This window comes from Sminthopsis crassicaudata, chromosome 1 (genome assembly GCF_048593235.1).
Source record: "Sminthopsis crassicaudata isolate SCR6 chromosome 1, ASM4859323v1, whole genome shotgun sequence".
Lineage (NCBI taxonomy): Eukaryota > Metazoa > Chordata > Mammalia > Dasyuromorphia > Dasyuridae > Sminthopsis > Sminthopsis crassicaudata.
In genome coordinates this window covers 530,688,021-530,706,623 of record NC_133617.1, presented here as the reverse complement: position 1 = coordinate 530,706,623, position 18,603 = coordinate 530,688,021, and the positions used below count along the sequence as shown (strand labels likewise).

At 34.0% G+C, this 18,603-nt stretch overlaps 1 protein-coding gene across 1 annotated transcript in view; it reads left to right on the top strand.

Annotated features, from left to right (window-relative positions):
- TMEFF1 (transmembrane protein with EGF like and two follistatin like domains 1) overlaps positions 1-18,603 on the top strand; it is a 134,385-nt gene that overhangs the window by 43,982 nt on the left and 71,800 nt on the right. Inside the window, exon 3 of the mRNA XM_074281846.1 lies at positions 14,417-14,546. Within this exon, the coding sequence (XP_074137947.1) occupies positions 14,417-14,546 (130 nt within the window). The remainder of the gene's footprint in view (positions 1-14,416; positions 14,547-18,603) is intronic.

Genomic DNA, 18,603 nt, shown 5'->3' with positions numbered 1-18,603 from the left:
TGGATCTGAAAATCACAGATTGAACTTTTTTAGTTAAACAGGGACCAAGACTTCCTCAATTCATTTGATCCTAGGGAAAGGTCAGAAATACTTTTGTACAGCTAATGTATGCATGATGTTTGTGACATTAAATTAAATTTTCAATTCTAAGAGATTCTTTCTCAAAGTTAGTTCTAACATTTACAACAAGCAAGATACAATTATTTCGATGATAAAGATAAATATCAGCAGAGATTGGGAATTGTTTATAGTTATGCCCTCATATGTGACAGAAATTAGTGTTTATTCAGTAGCTTCAGATTTTTAGGGAACAAATCTCTAAATTCATTATGTAAATAAAATGTAATCATAATGATTATGATTTTATAATGATAGGAATAAGAATTGGAATCATTGGACCTATGATTTCATTGGTTTAGGAAACTCCCAGATGGGGAAATTATCTTAAGAAGATCTTTTTTGGATCTTAAAGTCATAGGTAATTCTTAGAGAACTGAGTCCTGAGGCAGGTGATGTGCCTAGGGTCACACTGGCAATAGATGTTAGAGGTAAAACTTAGACCTAGATCTTTGGGGGGGGGGGAGTCAGATCTCTATCCAGTATCTTACCCTGCCTCACATTTTGTGAACATTAGATAAATTCCAAGAACTTGTAAATTGGATTGTTTTTTTAAGCTAGGTTCTTTGTGTTCTTAAAGTGTCACTAGGTATCCAAAAGAAAAGATAGTTCACAAAATCATAGAATTAGAACTGGAAGGGACCTTTGAGTCCGGTTGGATAGAGTGCCAGGCTTGACATCAGGGTTCAAATTTGACCTTATACATTTAACAGCTGTTTGATCCTGGGAGTCACTTAATCCTGTTTGCCTCAGTTTCCTCATCTGTAAAATGAGGTCGAGAAGGAAATGGCAAACCACTCCAACACCAATGACCCAAATGTGGTCACAAAATATGACTGAAATAACTGAACAACAATATTTCAATCCATTATTTTATAGATGAGGAAAAAAGGCTCTTACTCAGAGTAATATGGCCATTAAGTAGGATTTGAACAAGGCCTAGATTCCAAGTTCAGAGTTCTTTCTGCCATATAACCTAGCTAGCTGCAGTACAGCAGAATGAATTTAGTATCAAACAACCTATTTTATTTATCTTTTTATAATTTGGTAAAAAATAATTCATTTTTAATATTCATTAAAAATTTTTTTGAGTTTGAAATTCTCTCCCTCCCATCCATCCTTCCCCCACCCATTGTGAAGGCACAAAATGTGGTATCAATTATACATGTGAAATTAGGAAAAACATATTCCATGTTAGTAATATTGCAAAAAGAAGAGAAATAAATATTAAATATTAGTTCAACCAGGATAATTCTATTATCTGTAAAATTAAGCTTGAAATTCATTAGAAATCTCTCTAGCTCTCTGGGGAGAATAAATCTTTTCAGACAGTTTTTAGTTCCAAACAGTTTTATAGGTCTAGAAATGGAAGGGACAGCAGGCCACTTAGTTCAACCTTCTTATTTTTCAGACAACTTAAGTGTTTTTTTCCCAAGGTCATACAAGGAGAAAGCAGCAGAAATGGGATATTAACCATTAATAATTGGTATTTTCAGTGACTTCCCCTTTCATTTTTCTGAATTTTCATTAGCTTGCCTTTTAAAAAAATTTAAACTAACTCTTTTCTAAGTACTTTTCAGTGTATTCCTATAACATTTCACATTTTTCTTACTATTTTAATATATTAACTTTAAGCTTTCCTTTTTCCACATTTGGTTTATCTTGTTTCAAGTGTGAACTATTTTTTTTTAATTTTCCATTTCACCCTATTCCTGTTTTCAATTAAGCACACTTTCTATGTAATGAACTAATTAGTTTTTCAAAACAAATTTTGTTTTCTTTTATCTAATTCCCTGTGGATGCTTAGATAAGTACAACGAGCTCTGTACATGGTCTTTTCAATTTGCCAAATAATTGAATTCAACCAAATCATTTCCTCAGATTGGCTCCAGTGGACAATTAAAACTTTCCCACAAATTTTGATGACTAAAAAGTGAGTCTTTCTCTTTTTCAGTTTTGTTTCTATTATAATTAATATCATCTCTTTCTGTGCCTTGATTGACCAGATTAGGGGAAGGAGAAGGAAAAAAAGATCTCTGCTGAAATATTATTTGTATTGTTATTATTATTACTAGTAATACTATTATTAGTATTTTTGTTTATAGTTTTGAGGGATGTGGTGTTTAAAAAAACTTTGAGAGACATAGTTTCTTTTTTTCTTTTTTCTTTTTTTTATTATAGCTTTTTATTTACAAGATATATGCATGGTAATTTTACAGCATTGACAATTGCCAAGCTTTTTGTTACAATTTTTCCCCTCCTTCCCTCCACCCCCTCCCCCAGATGGCAGGTTTACCAATACATGTTACATATGTTAAAGGATAAATTAAATACAATATATGTATATATGAGAGAGACATAGTTTCTTACTAATTTAATCATTTTATTAATAAGACTAGCAGGTTTACTAATTAAAAGATGTTCATTTGTCTGTCTCTCTTAGAACAGAGACCAATGATAGTGGTAAGCTTACAGTTCTTATTGCCTTGGAAAAGCAGGTGATCCTCAGGATGGCAATCAATTCTGATTGGTTAACTTTTAATGAGAGAAAGAATATTACAAAGAGTGAGGATCTTGACCTAGGTGACTTGAATCACCCAAATCTTGGTCAAAGAAACTTACTAGTTTCTATATCACCTGTCTGATGAAAAGGAAAATCAACATTTCCTAGACCTGTCTAAGTAAAAACATGGCGAACAGAAATGTACCATTAGCCTTAGCTTAGAATTTCTTTTACTTTCTGATTAGATCTTTGCCATTGTGGTTGAATAAGTATATTGGAAAGATTTCCCACACTGATTGATTTCTGGATGAGGAGATAGAAAAGAGGAAAAAATCTTGGTTCTGATCCAATAATTAGTTATTAATACACTAGATAAATAAATATTTCTCATAGAGATAAGATATGTGTTCATATTTATGATTCATGAACATCCAAAAATGTCCATAGATGTATACATCCAAGCAGGTTGTCTAAATGTGTGAAAGACTCATCTTCCTGAGTTTTTAAGTTTGGTCTCAAATGTTTGGTAAATACAGGGCAAGGCATTCAATCCCAGTTTGCCTCAATGTCCTCATCTGTAAAATGAGTTGGAAAAGGAAATGGCAAACTATCTGATATCTCTGCCAAAAAATACCAAGTAGCATCATGAAGAGTAGGGTATTATTGAACAACCACAGCAAAAAGTTTAAAGGTATGGATAGATATTTCTGCAACTAACCACCCTCTCTTCAAGTAAAGCTGCAGTTTTCTTTTTTTTTTTTTTTTTTTTTAATTTTTTTATTTTATTTTATAATTATAACATTTTTTGACAGTACATATACATGGGTAATTTTTTACAACATTATCCCTTGCATTTACTTCTATTCAGATTTTTTCCCTTCCTCCCCCAACCCCCTCCCCCAGATGGCAAGCAGTCCTATATATGTTAAATATATTACAGTATAATTTAGATACAATATATGTGTGTAGAACCGAATTTTTTTGTTGCACAGGAAGAATTGGATTCAGAAGGTAAAAATAACAGTTTACACTCATTTCCCAGTGTTCCTTTTCTGGATGTAGCTGTTTCTGTCCATCATTAATCAATTGGAATTGGATTAGCTCTTCTCTATGTTGAAGAAATCCACTTCCATCAGCATACATCCTCGTACAGTATCATTGTTGAAGTGTATAATGATCTTCTGGTTCTGCTCGTTTCACTCAGCATCAGTTGATGTAAGTCTCTCCAAGCCTCTCTGTATTTCTCCTGTTGGTCATTTCTTATAGAACAATAATATTCCATAACATTCATATACCATAGTTTACCCAACCATTCTCCAATTGATGGACATCCATTCATCTTCCAAAAGCTGCAGTTTTCACTTTGAGGGGAGTAGAGGAAGGGCCATAGCTAGATTCTTGCTCTTGCCTGATTCTGAGAGGGTTATTTAGCTATTATATGTACCCTTTTCAAGTGGCTCTAGGCTAGTTTAGGGGTAAGAATACCCCTACTTTCCTGGTTCTTCCTAAAGGAGGAAGGTAGCACTTAGCTTACACTTTTGAGCTTCACTCCTTCCCATCAAATACTGTTTTTACAAAAGAGCTCCATGAATGTCAGGTACCTTTATCCAAGCAAATGGCAAACAAAAAAACAGAGAAATCACACAAATGAGAATATACAAGAGTGAATGAGCATTTCATCTAGGAGAGAGGTGAGACGTTATCTTAATGTGAGAAAGAGGGCCTGCTAGCATTCAAAGGTTTCTATCTGCTATCTCTTAGGAAACAGCTAGAAAACAGTGACTTGTTCAATAGCTATTTTCCTCTACATTCTTGTAGTTTTTTTCTTCATGTGCATTTGCACTGAAGAGCATCTGGAGCCATGTATATCTCTCTTCCCAAAAGTTCTTTCACATCAACTCTATAAATCCTCTTTACAGGTATATTGTCTCTCTCAGCTTTCTCTTTACTGATAAGGAGTCAATGTCTCATTCCTCATACACAGTCACACAAAAAATGCTCCAAGGTTGAATGGAAACCCAGTTATATATGTATTTTTAAATGAATCCCAACTTTATACTTTATAAAAGTAAATCACATTAATTGTTTTTTCTTTCCCTTCCCACCTGGAAAAGAAAAACCAAAATCCTTGCCAGCATTCAAGCATTGACAATTAAGACAGACAGTATCTTTTCCTGGGATCCATTCCAATTTTGTTCTGGCAAGCATTCAGTGCCAGCATAATTGGACTTTTATACATTTTCCCATTCAGTTTTAAGCTTACTTTTTTGCCTTTCATTTTTTCTTTCAAAGTGTACTTATTTTATCTAGATTTAGAAAATTCCTAGTGTAACCTTGGGATACAAAGATTTCTTTTTTTTCTGAACCTGACAGGTCCTGTGACTATGTGGGAAGACAGACAATAAGTCAGCATGCCTAATGGGAGGCAGGGAGGAGTACCTTAGAACTTCCCCCATCTTTTAATATCGGATCACACTCATATAACACTTAAGCTGACGTATGTAGTTAAAATGGCAAGGAGTAGTAGCTTGGGAATGTATAGTAACTTAATTGCACAGAATAACACATGGACAAAAGAGACTCAACTGAATTAAGCAGAAATAGGGACACGTAATCTGAGTGATAACCCTCAGAACCCCTGATTCATTTCTCACACCCACCTAAACAAATAGACACAGAAAGACAGATAGAATTGGCAATTAGTAAGTTCAAAGGAAAAAAAATCAAACCCTGCAAAGCCCCTAGGACAGAAATCAACTCAGAACAGAGTTTTGTCTAGGAAAAGCTTATGACTTTCTGATAAACTAATGGAATGAGATCCACAGTGAATAGAGAAATCAGCATTAATCAGTATTATAAGAAGCTGCCCCAAACCTGGGCAGTAAGAACAGGTTGGGAAAATCCCTTCAAACTAAACCAACACTATGTCAGGTACCTACACCAGAAGGTAACCAGTAAACCCGGATCACCTCAGAGATATGAAGGTGAAGTTTGATGCAGATGAAGGTTTCTATATGAAAGAACAGTCTTTGGATCTGAGTAATAATAGTAGCTAATATTTACTTTATAGCTATAAAAACACCTTACACACACACACACACACACACACACACACACACACACACACACACACACATGTATGTGTGTGTGTGTGTGTGTGTGTGTTATTTTTTTGATTCCCAAAGCACCGTTTTGAAATAAGTGACAATTATCACCCCAGGGATTTGCCTGGATCACATTAGAATTCAGGTCTTCCTATCTCCAAGTTCAGTATTCTACCTACTGTGCCATGTAACTACTTTTCATAGTACAGTAGCTGCTAAGTCTCCCACACATATCTTATTGAACAACTCCTCTTATTTTTTTATTGAAAAAATTTGTTTTATTGAAAATTATGTTGAAAATTCCAATAAACTTGAAAAATTCCATTTGTATCCAGAGAGAGAACTACGGAGACTGAATGCAGAGCAAAGGATGCTATTGTCACCTTTTGTTTGTTTGCTTGCTTTTTTTCCCTCTTGGTTTTTCCCCTTTTGGTCTGATTTTTCCTTCACAATATGACAAATTGGAAATATACTTAAAATTATTGTACATGTATAATCTATATCAGATTGCTTGCTGTCTTAAGGAGAGAGAAAAAATTTGGAACTCAAAATCTTACAAAAATGAATGTTGAAAACCATCTTTACATGTAACTAGAAAAAATACTATTGAGAAAAATTTATTTCTAATTTATGAAATGAAAAAAGCATTTCCATAACATAGAATCATAAAAAAGATGATTGCAGATGAAACTTCAAATCTATTATGCACAACTTGCTATTTCTTTTAAATATAGAATAAAGCTATCATATAATTTTCCTTTTCTCTTTCTTTTTTCCTCTCCTCCCTCCACTTTAGAGTTTGCTACCACAAAACACAAGTAGTATATATATATATATAATTATTCTATATATACCTCTGTATAGTTCTTTCTTTGTATGCAGATAGTATTTTTCTTCCTATGTCCTTTATATATATATATATATATATATATATATATATATATGAGAGAGAGAGAGAGAGTTATAGTTGTACTTTAAGTATTTATGATAGTAAAATGACTCATTCTCTCAAAGTTGTTCTTAAAGTAATAATGCTGTTACTGTATATAATATTCTCTTAGTTTTGCTCATTTTGCTCTTCATTATTTTGTGCAAGTCTTTCCATGTTTTTCTAAGATCATTTCTTATAGCACAGTAATATTTCATCACAATCATATACCCTACCTTGTCCAGCCATTCCCCAATTGATGGGCATCCCTGCAATTTTCAGTTCTTTGCCATCACAAAGAAAAACTTGTGTAATGTTTTAGAAAATATAATTGTTTTCCTTTCCTCCTAATCACCTTTAAAATAGAATTGGTAGTGGTATTGTTAGATGAAAGAGTATAGGAATTTTAATAACTCTTTGGACATAATTCTGGCTTGCTCTCCAAAATGGTTGGACCAATGTGCAATTCTACCTAACAATGAATTAGTGTCCCAATTTTTTGACCCCCTCCAAAATTTTCAACTTCTCTTAAGAGAAAAGGGAAAAATATATCATTCACCTGTTTAGGGTAAAGGGCCTTACAGAAATATGTTTTGATCAAGTCCTGCTGTTTGGTCCTGCTTTGTGCAACAGGAAGATAAAGTATCCATGTAGAGAGTAGAGATCTCTATAGGATACCTAAAAGGAATTTGGTGATAGAAGATTCTCCAAGTTGGCATGCCAGGGGCATGCACAATAATAGGTGTTCACAGCACCAGAGCTATCAAAAAATAACCAACACTTTGACTACAAGAGTAAGGCATATGTCTTTTATTGACTTATATCGCCATATGGGAGAGACTCTTTGAAAAAAAATTCCAGGAGGCCCTGAACAGCAGTAGTTTCTCAAAATGATTTGGCAAAGGAAAACTTTTTTATAATCATGGAGAAAAAAATCAAACGATAGGGAGGGCAAGATAAAATACTAAGAAGTACACTATAGGGGAAGGTAGAGCATAGATTTATTTCATAGATCTGGTCACCAAATTAATGAACATATTCAAAGGTAAACTGCTAGGGTCAAGTAAGTTTAGTGAAAGTTTCCATATTGTTTAAAGAAAGTTAAAATATTAATAGATAATTTAGATATATAGGTAGCACAATGCTTTCACTATTCTGCTTAGAGGACTTTCCCTGAATTCTCCAGGGATGTATTGCCAAGAGAACCAGCAGCCTTTGCATTAATGCTTGAAGCACAATTGCAAAATAGGAGGACTGGAATCTACTGGGCCCAGACTATGAGATCCCATAATATCTATGCCATCCTAATCTTATATGATTTTTTTATATCACTATTAAGTCACTATATTTTGAAATCTTCTCATCCCATATAACTTATAGATTATATATATTTAATATGGTGACACATATTAAAATGCTATTTTTTCATTTTTGTGGACTATTGCTATATCTGGATAATTATGAGCAACAGTTCAATGTGTGATAATGGTCCAATCCAAATACAGATTATTGGTTGTGTTTTAAAGAGTATTTTAAATTTATATTATAGTATAGAGGTTTGTTGACTGTAAAACTTTTGAAAGAAAATAAGCTTCTATTAGGTGTCACAGTGGGTAGGGCCTGAAGTCAGGAAGACCCAAGCTCAAATACAGCTTCAGACACAAAATATATTCATTTTCCTCAAATGTAAAATGGGAATAGTAATAGCAGTTACTTCATAGGGTTGTTGTGAAGATCAAATGAGATAATATTTTTAAAGCATTCACCACAGTGCTGATCTCATAGTAGACATCTAGTAAATACTTATTTCTTCCCCTTTCCCTATAATTCTAATCGCCAGGTTATGTCTTGCTAGATATTTAGCAGGTGCTTAATTTGTGCAGCCTTCAATGATGTATTAGAATTATTTCTGTTTCTTTGCATAATCCAGATTGATCACTATGCATTCAGTTAAGTGTTAATTTTTTATAGCCTTTAATGATGTGTTTAGAGTTTGTTTAATCTACAGTCATCACTAAATCGATGTTTCTTAAGCACAACTTGTTACAAAATTCATGGGAGAAATGACATGATCTCTAATTACGAATTTCTCAAAAGCAGAAACTATCTTTTACCTTTCCAAAATGCTTAGCACAGCACTTGGTACATAGTAGGAGCTTAATAAATTCTTATCGAGTGACTGAACTGTCATCCATTTCTACAAACAAAACTGGTGGACTCATCTTTTTTTGTTTTGTTTTGTTTTGTTTTGTTTTGAAGCTTCTTGGTCAGAATATTTTTGGTTGAGCTCATGTGGATGTCAATCAGAATCCTTTGATTTAATTCTTGGATCATAGACATATAAGAAGCCTTCCAGATATAAATAAATTGCTCTTGTCTATATCCACCAAATCCAATGGTTTGAATGCATCTGTTATGATCCCTTAATTTTGCTTAGTAAATTGATATTTGCTTGTCCTAAAAACATTTCTTTAATTTCTTTTTAACAGTTTTCCATGTGGACTAAGAATTCATATCAATTCTCTTAATATTGTTATAGGTGCCTTATGGTGATGATTCTTGAATTTTCATTGGTTTTTGCAAAGATACTTCCCAAATCTGTCATAGCCCATTTTATAGTTCTGAAAATTTACATAGTGCAGAAGCATTTTTTTTCCTTTTCTTTTGCAAGAGGAAGTAATTGGGATTAAGTGACTTGTCCAAATTCATACAGTTAGTAAGTGTCTGAGGCTGATTTGCACTCAGCTCCTCCTGACTCCAGCGTTGGTACTCTATCCACTGGATCCTCTAGCTGCCCCAATGTTAATTTTTTTAAACTTTATTATATATTTTATTTTTTTAATTGAAGCTTTTTATTTTCAAAATATATGCAAGGATAATTTTTCACCACTGACCCTTGCAAAAGCTTCCATTTTCCTCCCTTCTTCTCACCCCCTCTCCTAGATGGCAAGTAATCCAATATATGTTAAACATGGTAAAAATATATGTAAATCCAATATAGGCATATGTATCGATACAATGATCTTGTTGCACAAATTGTTAATTTTTAAAAAACATTTTGGATTCACAATGCCAGTAAGCCTCTTAATACATTCAGCCACATTCTTCTCCTTATGTGCACTCTGGGTTAGAGATCATCCACTTGAGTCTTTGTTTTCTTGGCTTGTCCTGGTTCTTGAGCTTCCTAGTTCTCCTGTCTTCAGACCACATAGCTCAGGCTAGAGAATCATGGGTTTCCTAGGGGCACTTTCCTGTATCAAATGGAATATTACAAGCAAATAGCCCTCAAATTTAGATTAAAAGGAACAGACTATACCATGTAAAACAGGGACATGGATTTGTATATTAGAAAAACATCGATGGACAGGTCTGATTAGATGCCAACAGCAGTACTAAAAGGTATACTTGAATACAAATTGCGCCTACACACAGACTCAATTCCTCATTTAACGTTTTTCTGGGTTCAAAGATATATGTTCTATGATATATTTAAAAATCACACTCCAAAAAATTCACTACCTATAAAAATGTAGAGACTCTCTAATTAATTTTTATTTGTTTCCTTTTTTTGCCTTCATTCTGGACTAGGATCTGGGGAATCACATATGGACTGGCTTCTTCTCCATTTCTCAGTGCTGAACTGTGAAATCATAGACTTAGATAAATACCACTGTTAACGAATATATAATGTATTAGCAGTATCAAGTAGCATAGAAAACATAAACACGAAAAGAAGATTTTAAAGTCTATCATAGGACTGATGGTGAAAGTTTCATCCTTCTCTTCTTCCCACCTCCATCAACTTAGTTTGAGTGGGTGAAAGGAAGAAAATGACAGATCTAGAACTCTAGATGGGAATTTTCCCCTGGGAAAGCAGGGAGGGAAAAAGAAGCTGTGGACTAGATTTTAATCTTACCAACCAAAGTAGGTTCTAGTGAATGGTGGCAAGATTAAGGGTGAGACCGAATGGTTCTGTGTGGCTGATGTGGTAGAAAAGTGGTTATGGGAGTTGATTAGATGGAGGAAGTGGGTATTATTATTTTCTTCTTCATGTGGTAGTCTCTATGCTTCTTAAACTGTGGGTCATAACTCCATATGGAGTTTTATAATTAAATATAGGGGTCATGAAATTATGATTTATTTTTAGTAAATGATTTGTATGTCTATTACATATATTTATATATAAATGTGTATGTGTGTATATCCAGAGTCACATAACATTTCTCAGGTGAAAAAGGGCAGGAAATAGAAAAAGTATGAAAAGTCCCTCTCTGATAATCAGACTGATCAATATACATAGGCAATTTTCTCTCTCCTTTTACTTTTCATTTTAATCCCCTTCAATTAGATTTGTAAGTACCTAGCTAAATATATTCTTAGGATTCCTTATTAGGTACCATCCATTTCTGCCTGTCAATCTTATGATTTAAGAGGTAGTCCAGCAACTCACTCTATAAATAATTTCATCCTTCTTGCCTCCTATTTTCTCATTTTTTAAAACCTCCTTCACTATTCTTATTTCTATGTTGAACCTGTTATAATTTATACTTTTGTAGTTTTATTTGTGCATTTTCTGCCTTCTCCCCTAACTTTCATTTCAAGCCTTCTTCAAATCCTTGGGGCTCCTGCCAAATGGTTCTTAAAATCAGCTCAAAGCACTCAAATTCTCACTATGAGTCTATTATTTCAGCATGTCTGGAAAATTAAATCCTGTCCTTCAAGACCATTTATTTATATAACTAGAAGGTCAATTAACAAGTCACCTACAGAAGACAGTCAGTAAGGATAAGGAAGTCAGACTAGTAGTCTGGGGTAGGGGAGGGTCAAGAGTCTAGGCCAAAAAGTAAACAAGATGTCAGAATTTAATCAAGAAGTGTAAATAACAGGCACAGGGAACATCAACAAAACCATTATAAAAATGAGGCTTTTAGAGAATTCCTGCACAAATTTAAAAATGGCTTCTTAATATTTGTGGTCCTAATCCATAAGAAGAGTCAAAAAAATATTACTGGCTAGAGTTAGACAAATAAAGAGTGAAAAACAAGGAAATTCCTAATATGACCTACATTATTTAATCATCCTAGTGTTACAGACATAGGTAGAAGTAGTAATGGTTCTCCTGATAGCATGGTGATAGGCAACAATAATATTGCCTGGGAAATAGGTCCAAATGAATGCAAAAAAGGCTCAAAAACATTCTTTTCCCATTAGATGTAATTTTGGTATTTTTTTTGAGACATAACCTAACTTTATATATTTATAATAAAAGTGCTATTAATAACTTCTGTTGATGCCTACAATTGACTTCCTCTGCTGAGAAACATAAACTCCGACAGATCTTCTTAAGACAGCAAAAGATTATGTGTTTATAGTCATAGAACTAGACTAAACTCCTAAATCTGGCCTCCAGCTGACAAAGTTTTTGTCCATGGAAGGAGTTGTGATCTATATTGGTGGAAGAAGTATATAATAAAATGGTGACTTGACTGGCCTCAGGAGCTAAAGTTCGAGCCGAATCTCCATTAACACGGCTTCTTGGGGCCCCCTGCTTATATTAATATGACTTTATTAGTTACCTTAAGGCAAGAGTTTTTACTTTTTTTTTTTTTTTCTGTGATGTATCCCTTTGGCAATGTGATGAAATCCTTAGGTTCCTTTTCAGAGTAATATTTTAAAATATATAAAATAAAGTACATAGGATGGCAAAGGAAATTATATATTTTAATTATATTGAAATTCAATTATTAAAATACTTAAAAAAACATTTTCACAGTACAAATTAAAATCTTTAGCCTTATTAAGACATAAAAAGGCCAACCCACATGGTTTCTTCTGGTTAGGGGAGACCAGGACTGAGTGAATCACTATTTTTGCTCTTCTGACCAAAGGTGTTTCAGTATAAAAAGGATGAGGCTGCCCACCCAAGCTGAATGCTACAATATTTGTGACTACCTTTCTATGCTATGATTAAATAAACCTTTTATTAACTGTGGAATATGAACCTAACCTAACAGAGAATCAGCTTAAATCATCCTATCCACTAGAAAGACCAGTCACAATCTGGCCCTAACCTACCATTTTCATTTTGAACCCTGCTACCGTCCTACAAGAGCCCCTTTGATTTGGTCACATGGATCTCTTCACTGTCCTCTGAGCAAATGTTTGCTCCAACAGTTTCCTTCATCTAAGTCTTATTCCCTTTTTGTTTTCTTTGAATCTTACCAACTTTGTTTTAGCATTGAGTTCCAGTCTTAGTTCCTCTCTGCAGCCTTCCCTGACCAACCCAAACTGACTTCTTTTTCTGACCATACTCTTCTAGCACCATGGTAACCACTCATCTAGTTATCTACTGGATACTTCAAGTGACCTTCGGATGTGTATATGTTGTATCTCTTTAACCAGATTGGAAAAAAGGATATGTTATAGTTATAACACTTAGCCTAGTTCCAGGATGAAATGTGTCCTAAATAAATGTTGGCTGATCAATGAATAATAATAATATTGCTTATTTTTCATATTTACAAAAGGTTTTTGATTTATATTATGTTATTTAATCCTCCCAACATTTTGTGATATAACTATTATTATATAATAACTAAAATTTATATATTGCTTCATATTATAAATATTATCTTATTGTATCCTAATAACAACCCTGAGAGGTTTTATTATTATTATATTATTATTAACCCCATTTTACATAAGGAAACTGAGACAGATAGCCATTAAGTGAGTTGTCCAGAGTCATACAGAAAGTAAGTATAAGATTTGAACTCAGGTCTTTCTGACTCCAATCTAGTATTCTGTCCATTGCACTACCAAGCTCCCAGGAATTAGTATTGGATTATGAATAATTTCATTGTTCTTATGGATATTTGCATATGTTTGTGATATCTTCCATATGAGTACTTCCTCTGTAACAGAGGTAATAATAACTTATCTACATCCCATACTGTGTAGTTCTCACCTAGGTCTTTTAAAAAATCTTCTATTTAATTTCATTGAAGGCTTTACTCTGGGTCTTTTAATACCTTACCGATACCAGTGTAACACTTGAACAATTCATCTGCTGTTTCTTTTTACCAAGAAATATACTTCCCTTTTTAGTAATATAGGTACTTGGTAATATTTTTTACAGCACTTTTTAGGTACAGGTCATTGTTGGCAATGTGATATGACCTGTTTTTATCAACTATGTTTTCTTTTTCTTTTCTTTCTTTTTTTTTTTTAATTGTCATTGAAGTCACCTGTGACTTTGAATGACTTCTTTTGAGATCTTGGTGATTCGTGACCACTGATACTCTGCCACCAGGAGAATAGTAGGACTAAAAATGAGTTTTTCCAGAATCAGGCAGCTTTGAATCACTGAAAGCACTGAATAATATCTTAATCTTTCCCTATATAATTCTCCATCTCTTTTTGCTTTCTGTATTGCCTATCCAAGATACACACATACACAAAATACACGCACTCTATATGGGTTATCCATCAGTTATACTTTTTATCCACTTTGGTTTTTTTATGTAGATGGCTAGTTACCCAGTTTACTTTGGATGATGGATTTCACTGAAAATTTTGTAGTTTCTGGAGGTCTGATATTATTAATATGTCATCTTTAAATAATGAGAATAGAATAAATTTGTTTCAGCCATGGAAAATATCAATGGATTCTCCAGGAAGAAACTGTCATACCATTATACAAATATTTTGCAAGGAAATTTGATATTCTTATTTAGTTTTGATAACTTATTTTTATTTTTATAGTGTCATACAAATTACATTCCTGTCTGTGGCTCAAATGGAGACACTTACCAAAATGAATGCTTCCTCAGAAGAGCTTCTTGTAAACATCAGAAAGAGATAACAGTAGTGTCAAGAGGACCATGTTACTCTGGTATGTATTATACTAAATTTTTTTTTGCTTTTTACATCACAATCATTTCAGGATATACCTCTTCAGCCCTTCTCTTTTGCCCCAGATTCCTTTCTCATAATACTTGTCTATCAGAATTGATCACTATAGTAATCATGTTTGTTTTCATCTTCCATTTTTTTTGACTATCATCACCCTTCCTCATCCCGACTAAAGGGAGAGAGTTTCATTAATTTCCTCTGGTAATTGCACTTAACCTAATTCTGTTCTCTTTCTGTGTTGTTTTCATTTATTTGATGGTAGTTGCATACATTCTTCTACCGGCTTTCTTTTTCACTCTGCATTTGTCTATACAGATCTTCCTATTTTTCTCTGAATCCTTCACATTCATCATATGTTGTAACATAATAACATTGATATATTAGTTTATTCAATCATACTTCACTTTGATTGCATTTTTTTTGCTTCCTTAAAAAACATGAATGCCTTAGTACTTTTATATATATATGAAAACTTTCTTTTAGTTTTAAATTTTTTCTTGGGCTGTATTTTGTATTTCTGTATTTATTTGCCTATGTTTCTTGACCTTGACTTGTCTATTGGGTCAATAGAAATGAATAACTTAATCTTTTTGTTTATAACTCCAAATTATTATTATTATTATTTTTATATTATTATTATTGGAGTTGAGTGGCTCTGACCAGGGTCAAATATCCAGGAAGTGTTAAGTATCTAAAGCCAGATTTGAACTCAGGTTCTTCTGACTTCAGGGATGGTTGCCCCCAAATTATTTTTAAGAATGATTTTTATCAATCCACAGCTTCACCAATAGTATATTAGTGTATGACTTTCCACAGTCCTTCAGCATTGACTGTTTCCATCTTTTATCATCTTTGATGATTTAATGGATGTGAAGCAAAACACCAGAGTTGTTTTAATTTTAATTTTTCTCATTGATGATTTGGAATATTTTTCCAAATGATTGTTAATATTCTTATTTCTTGGTACAGTTTGAGATGAAGAGGTTAGAAGAAGAGGCTGATATCAAATAGCTTCAATTTTTTCATTAATTTGAGAAGCTAAGTCCTTAACTAAGAGATTTGGGGGAGAGGAAGATGTGTGAGGTTTAAGGAGAGGAGATATGGAATAGTTTAAAAGGGGAGTGAAATTGAGAAACCATTAAAGAAGAATAAAAGAATTGCCTTGCTTCACTGATGGTCTGGTGGAAGGACATAAATCTGTAGTATACTCAGTAAACACAGCTGTGTGACTTCCTCCAGTTCTGTTCAACAGCATGTGAGTAGGAGTGGAAAAGATGACTTACATAGGGCTGAGATCTGGCAAGAGATGAATAATGACGGGAAAAAGGAGTGAAGAATTCAAGAATTGATTATTGTGTGGAATTCAGTTAATTAACTATTTGGTGCAGATTGGAAGGGGAGGAAAATGAAGCCAGGGAATGGTAGTGGTCTGAGAAAACACTAAGGGATAGAGCAATTGGAGCTCATGATGAAAGCAAAAAATAGGGTTAGGAGGATAGAGGAAGAGAAGGAGAGAGAATGATAGTATGTTAAAATTGGATAAAAGAATGTCAGATTTTTTTCTTTATTAAGGAAGGAGAAAGTAGAACACTTTATTAGGGAAGGAAGAAGTAGAATGGTAATTTGTGATTATATTTGTGTGGCTGAAGTAAAGTCAGATATCTTGTGGATTTTTAAAACTGAGAAACTGGGAGATTGTATGGGATCAGTGGACATAGAAATGGGATAGATGGGCATTAGATGGTCCAAAATCTAGAGCCAGAATCATATCCAAAAGCTAGATTGGAAAACTTGCTCTGAATTCAAAAGCAGTGAATCCAAAGCCAAGAGGATTCTGCATAGAGCAGATGCAGGAGAACAATACATTGGAAAGGGTGCGATGTGGTTGCTATTGAGTTGCTTTCAATTGTACACAACTCTTCATGACTCCATTTTGGGTTTCCTTGGCAAATACACTAGGATGGTTTATCATTTAACTTCTCCAGCTCATTTTACGGATGAGGAAACTGAGGCAGGGTGACGTGACTTGTCCAAGGTCACATGGCTAGTGCATTGAAATATCATTGGCTGCATTGGATCTTGCAACTTTCTGACTCCAAATCCAGCACTCTATCCATTGCATCATCTAGTTGCCTTAAAGAATGTGATTCCTTAAACTATAATAATTTGTTTTCATATAACAAGTTTCCATACATTCTTTGTCTTCTCTGCTCTCATGTTCTTTCACAAACACTACAGGCTGGTTTCTAACCATGGCTACTTCACTGTCTCCTGGTCTAAAGAGAGCATCCTGATACTCTCTTAAAAGCAGACACTCTGGGCTTCTGTAAACCCTCTGGGGCTTACTGCATGGCTCCCATCTACCTATTCCAGGTCTGTCCTTTCTATTGTAGTGTGACATTAGTTGCCCATTGAAAGGGGAATGATAAGCTACAAAGAAATGAATTTTTATTTAGAGCTTTGTAGCATGGGGTCCAGGGATAAGAAATTGAGGGATTTTGTTTCAGAGAAAGTAGAATAGGAGACCATACAATTGAAAAATATTTTAGTGGTAGTAGTGATTTCTTGTAGGCAAACAAATAGATCATCTTAGCATCTTTATAATTGTCAAGATGGTGTCTTGTTCTTGGAAATGGAAGCAAATCAGGTACACTGATCCTAAAGGTTTTCTAATCAGGCCCTTGACTTGCGCACAGGCCTTACATGTCTGGTTGTCAATGTTGACCGTATTTATGGCCACCAAAAGCCTATATGTCTCATATTATTGATCCCTCTTGGTCCAGTTATAGTATTTTCATCTGGGCTTCTTCAAGTAGCACATACATAGATAGGAGTATAGATCCACGAAACTATCAGAGATGGAGCTTCTTTTTGAGTAGAGGTAGTTCATAATTATAGTAATAAGAATCTTGTTTCTATTACTGTCCACAGGATCAAAGGATCATAGATTTAAAGCTGGAAGTGACCTTATAGGTCACTGAGTCCAGCTTCCTTCATCTTTCCCTCACTCCCCATTTACAAATAAGTAAACTGAAGCTTTAAGAGATTAAGTGATTTGACCAGTGAGTATCTGAATTTCAGTCTTCCTGATTCCAAATCCAGCTAATTCTGTCTCCTGGTCACAATGTCTGGGTAAGTTTGTCTAGCAGACAAGCTTTCTGTCAGCAAGTGTAATTGGGAAGTCTCACTTTCAACTCTTATCTTGTATACTACAATCTTCTATGGGGTTATAGTCTTTCCTAAAATTGAAACAAGTAGAGAACAGTGTCTTCTATCTTGGATGCCATTTCATTTTAAAGACTAACTGCACATACTTCAGATTTCTGTGTTTTTCGGGATGATTTGGTATAGGACTTCCTCTAGGACAAGTGTTCTTTATGTAAAGTTTTCCAAACAGAATGTGGGTATCCATAAGCTTGGATAGAAATATACTGCATCTTTATTTTGATATAATTGGTTTTCTCTGTAATCTTATATTTTACATTATTTTCTTTTAAAAACATTATTCTAAGAAGGAGTCTAAAGGCTTTGCCAGGTCCAAAGGACCTGTGACATACAAAAAGGTTAAGAACCTCTGCTCTAAGTACTGTTCCCAGACCTCAAATACTGCTTTACAGAGAGACATTCTTTCCCAAATAATATAATTCTATTTAATTCAGAGCAATTTCTAGTATTCTGCACATGTCCAGAGCATGGCATATTAAGGATCAAATTGGAAAAATATGGTTATTTTGATGTACTCTGGAAAGGTTAACTTCTACAACAAATAGTAGATGAAATTTAAGGTATTCATGAAAAGCATTTTTACCACAAGGGACCACAAAAAAGTTTTCTCTACCACGAGGGATCACAGAAAAGAGTGATCAGGTATAACATCAGGGAAGGAAGAAAGGGAATAAGTATTTGCACATGATAGGCATTGTGCTAAATGTTTTATCTCCTTTGATGCTCACAGCCATCCTGGGAGATTGGTGCTAGTTATATAAAGTCTACAGATGAGGAACCTGAGGCAAACAGCAATGAAGTGACTTGTCTAG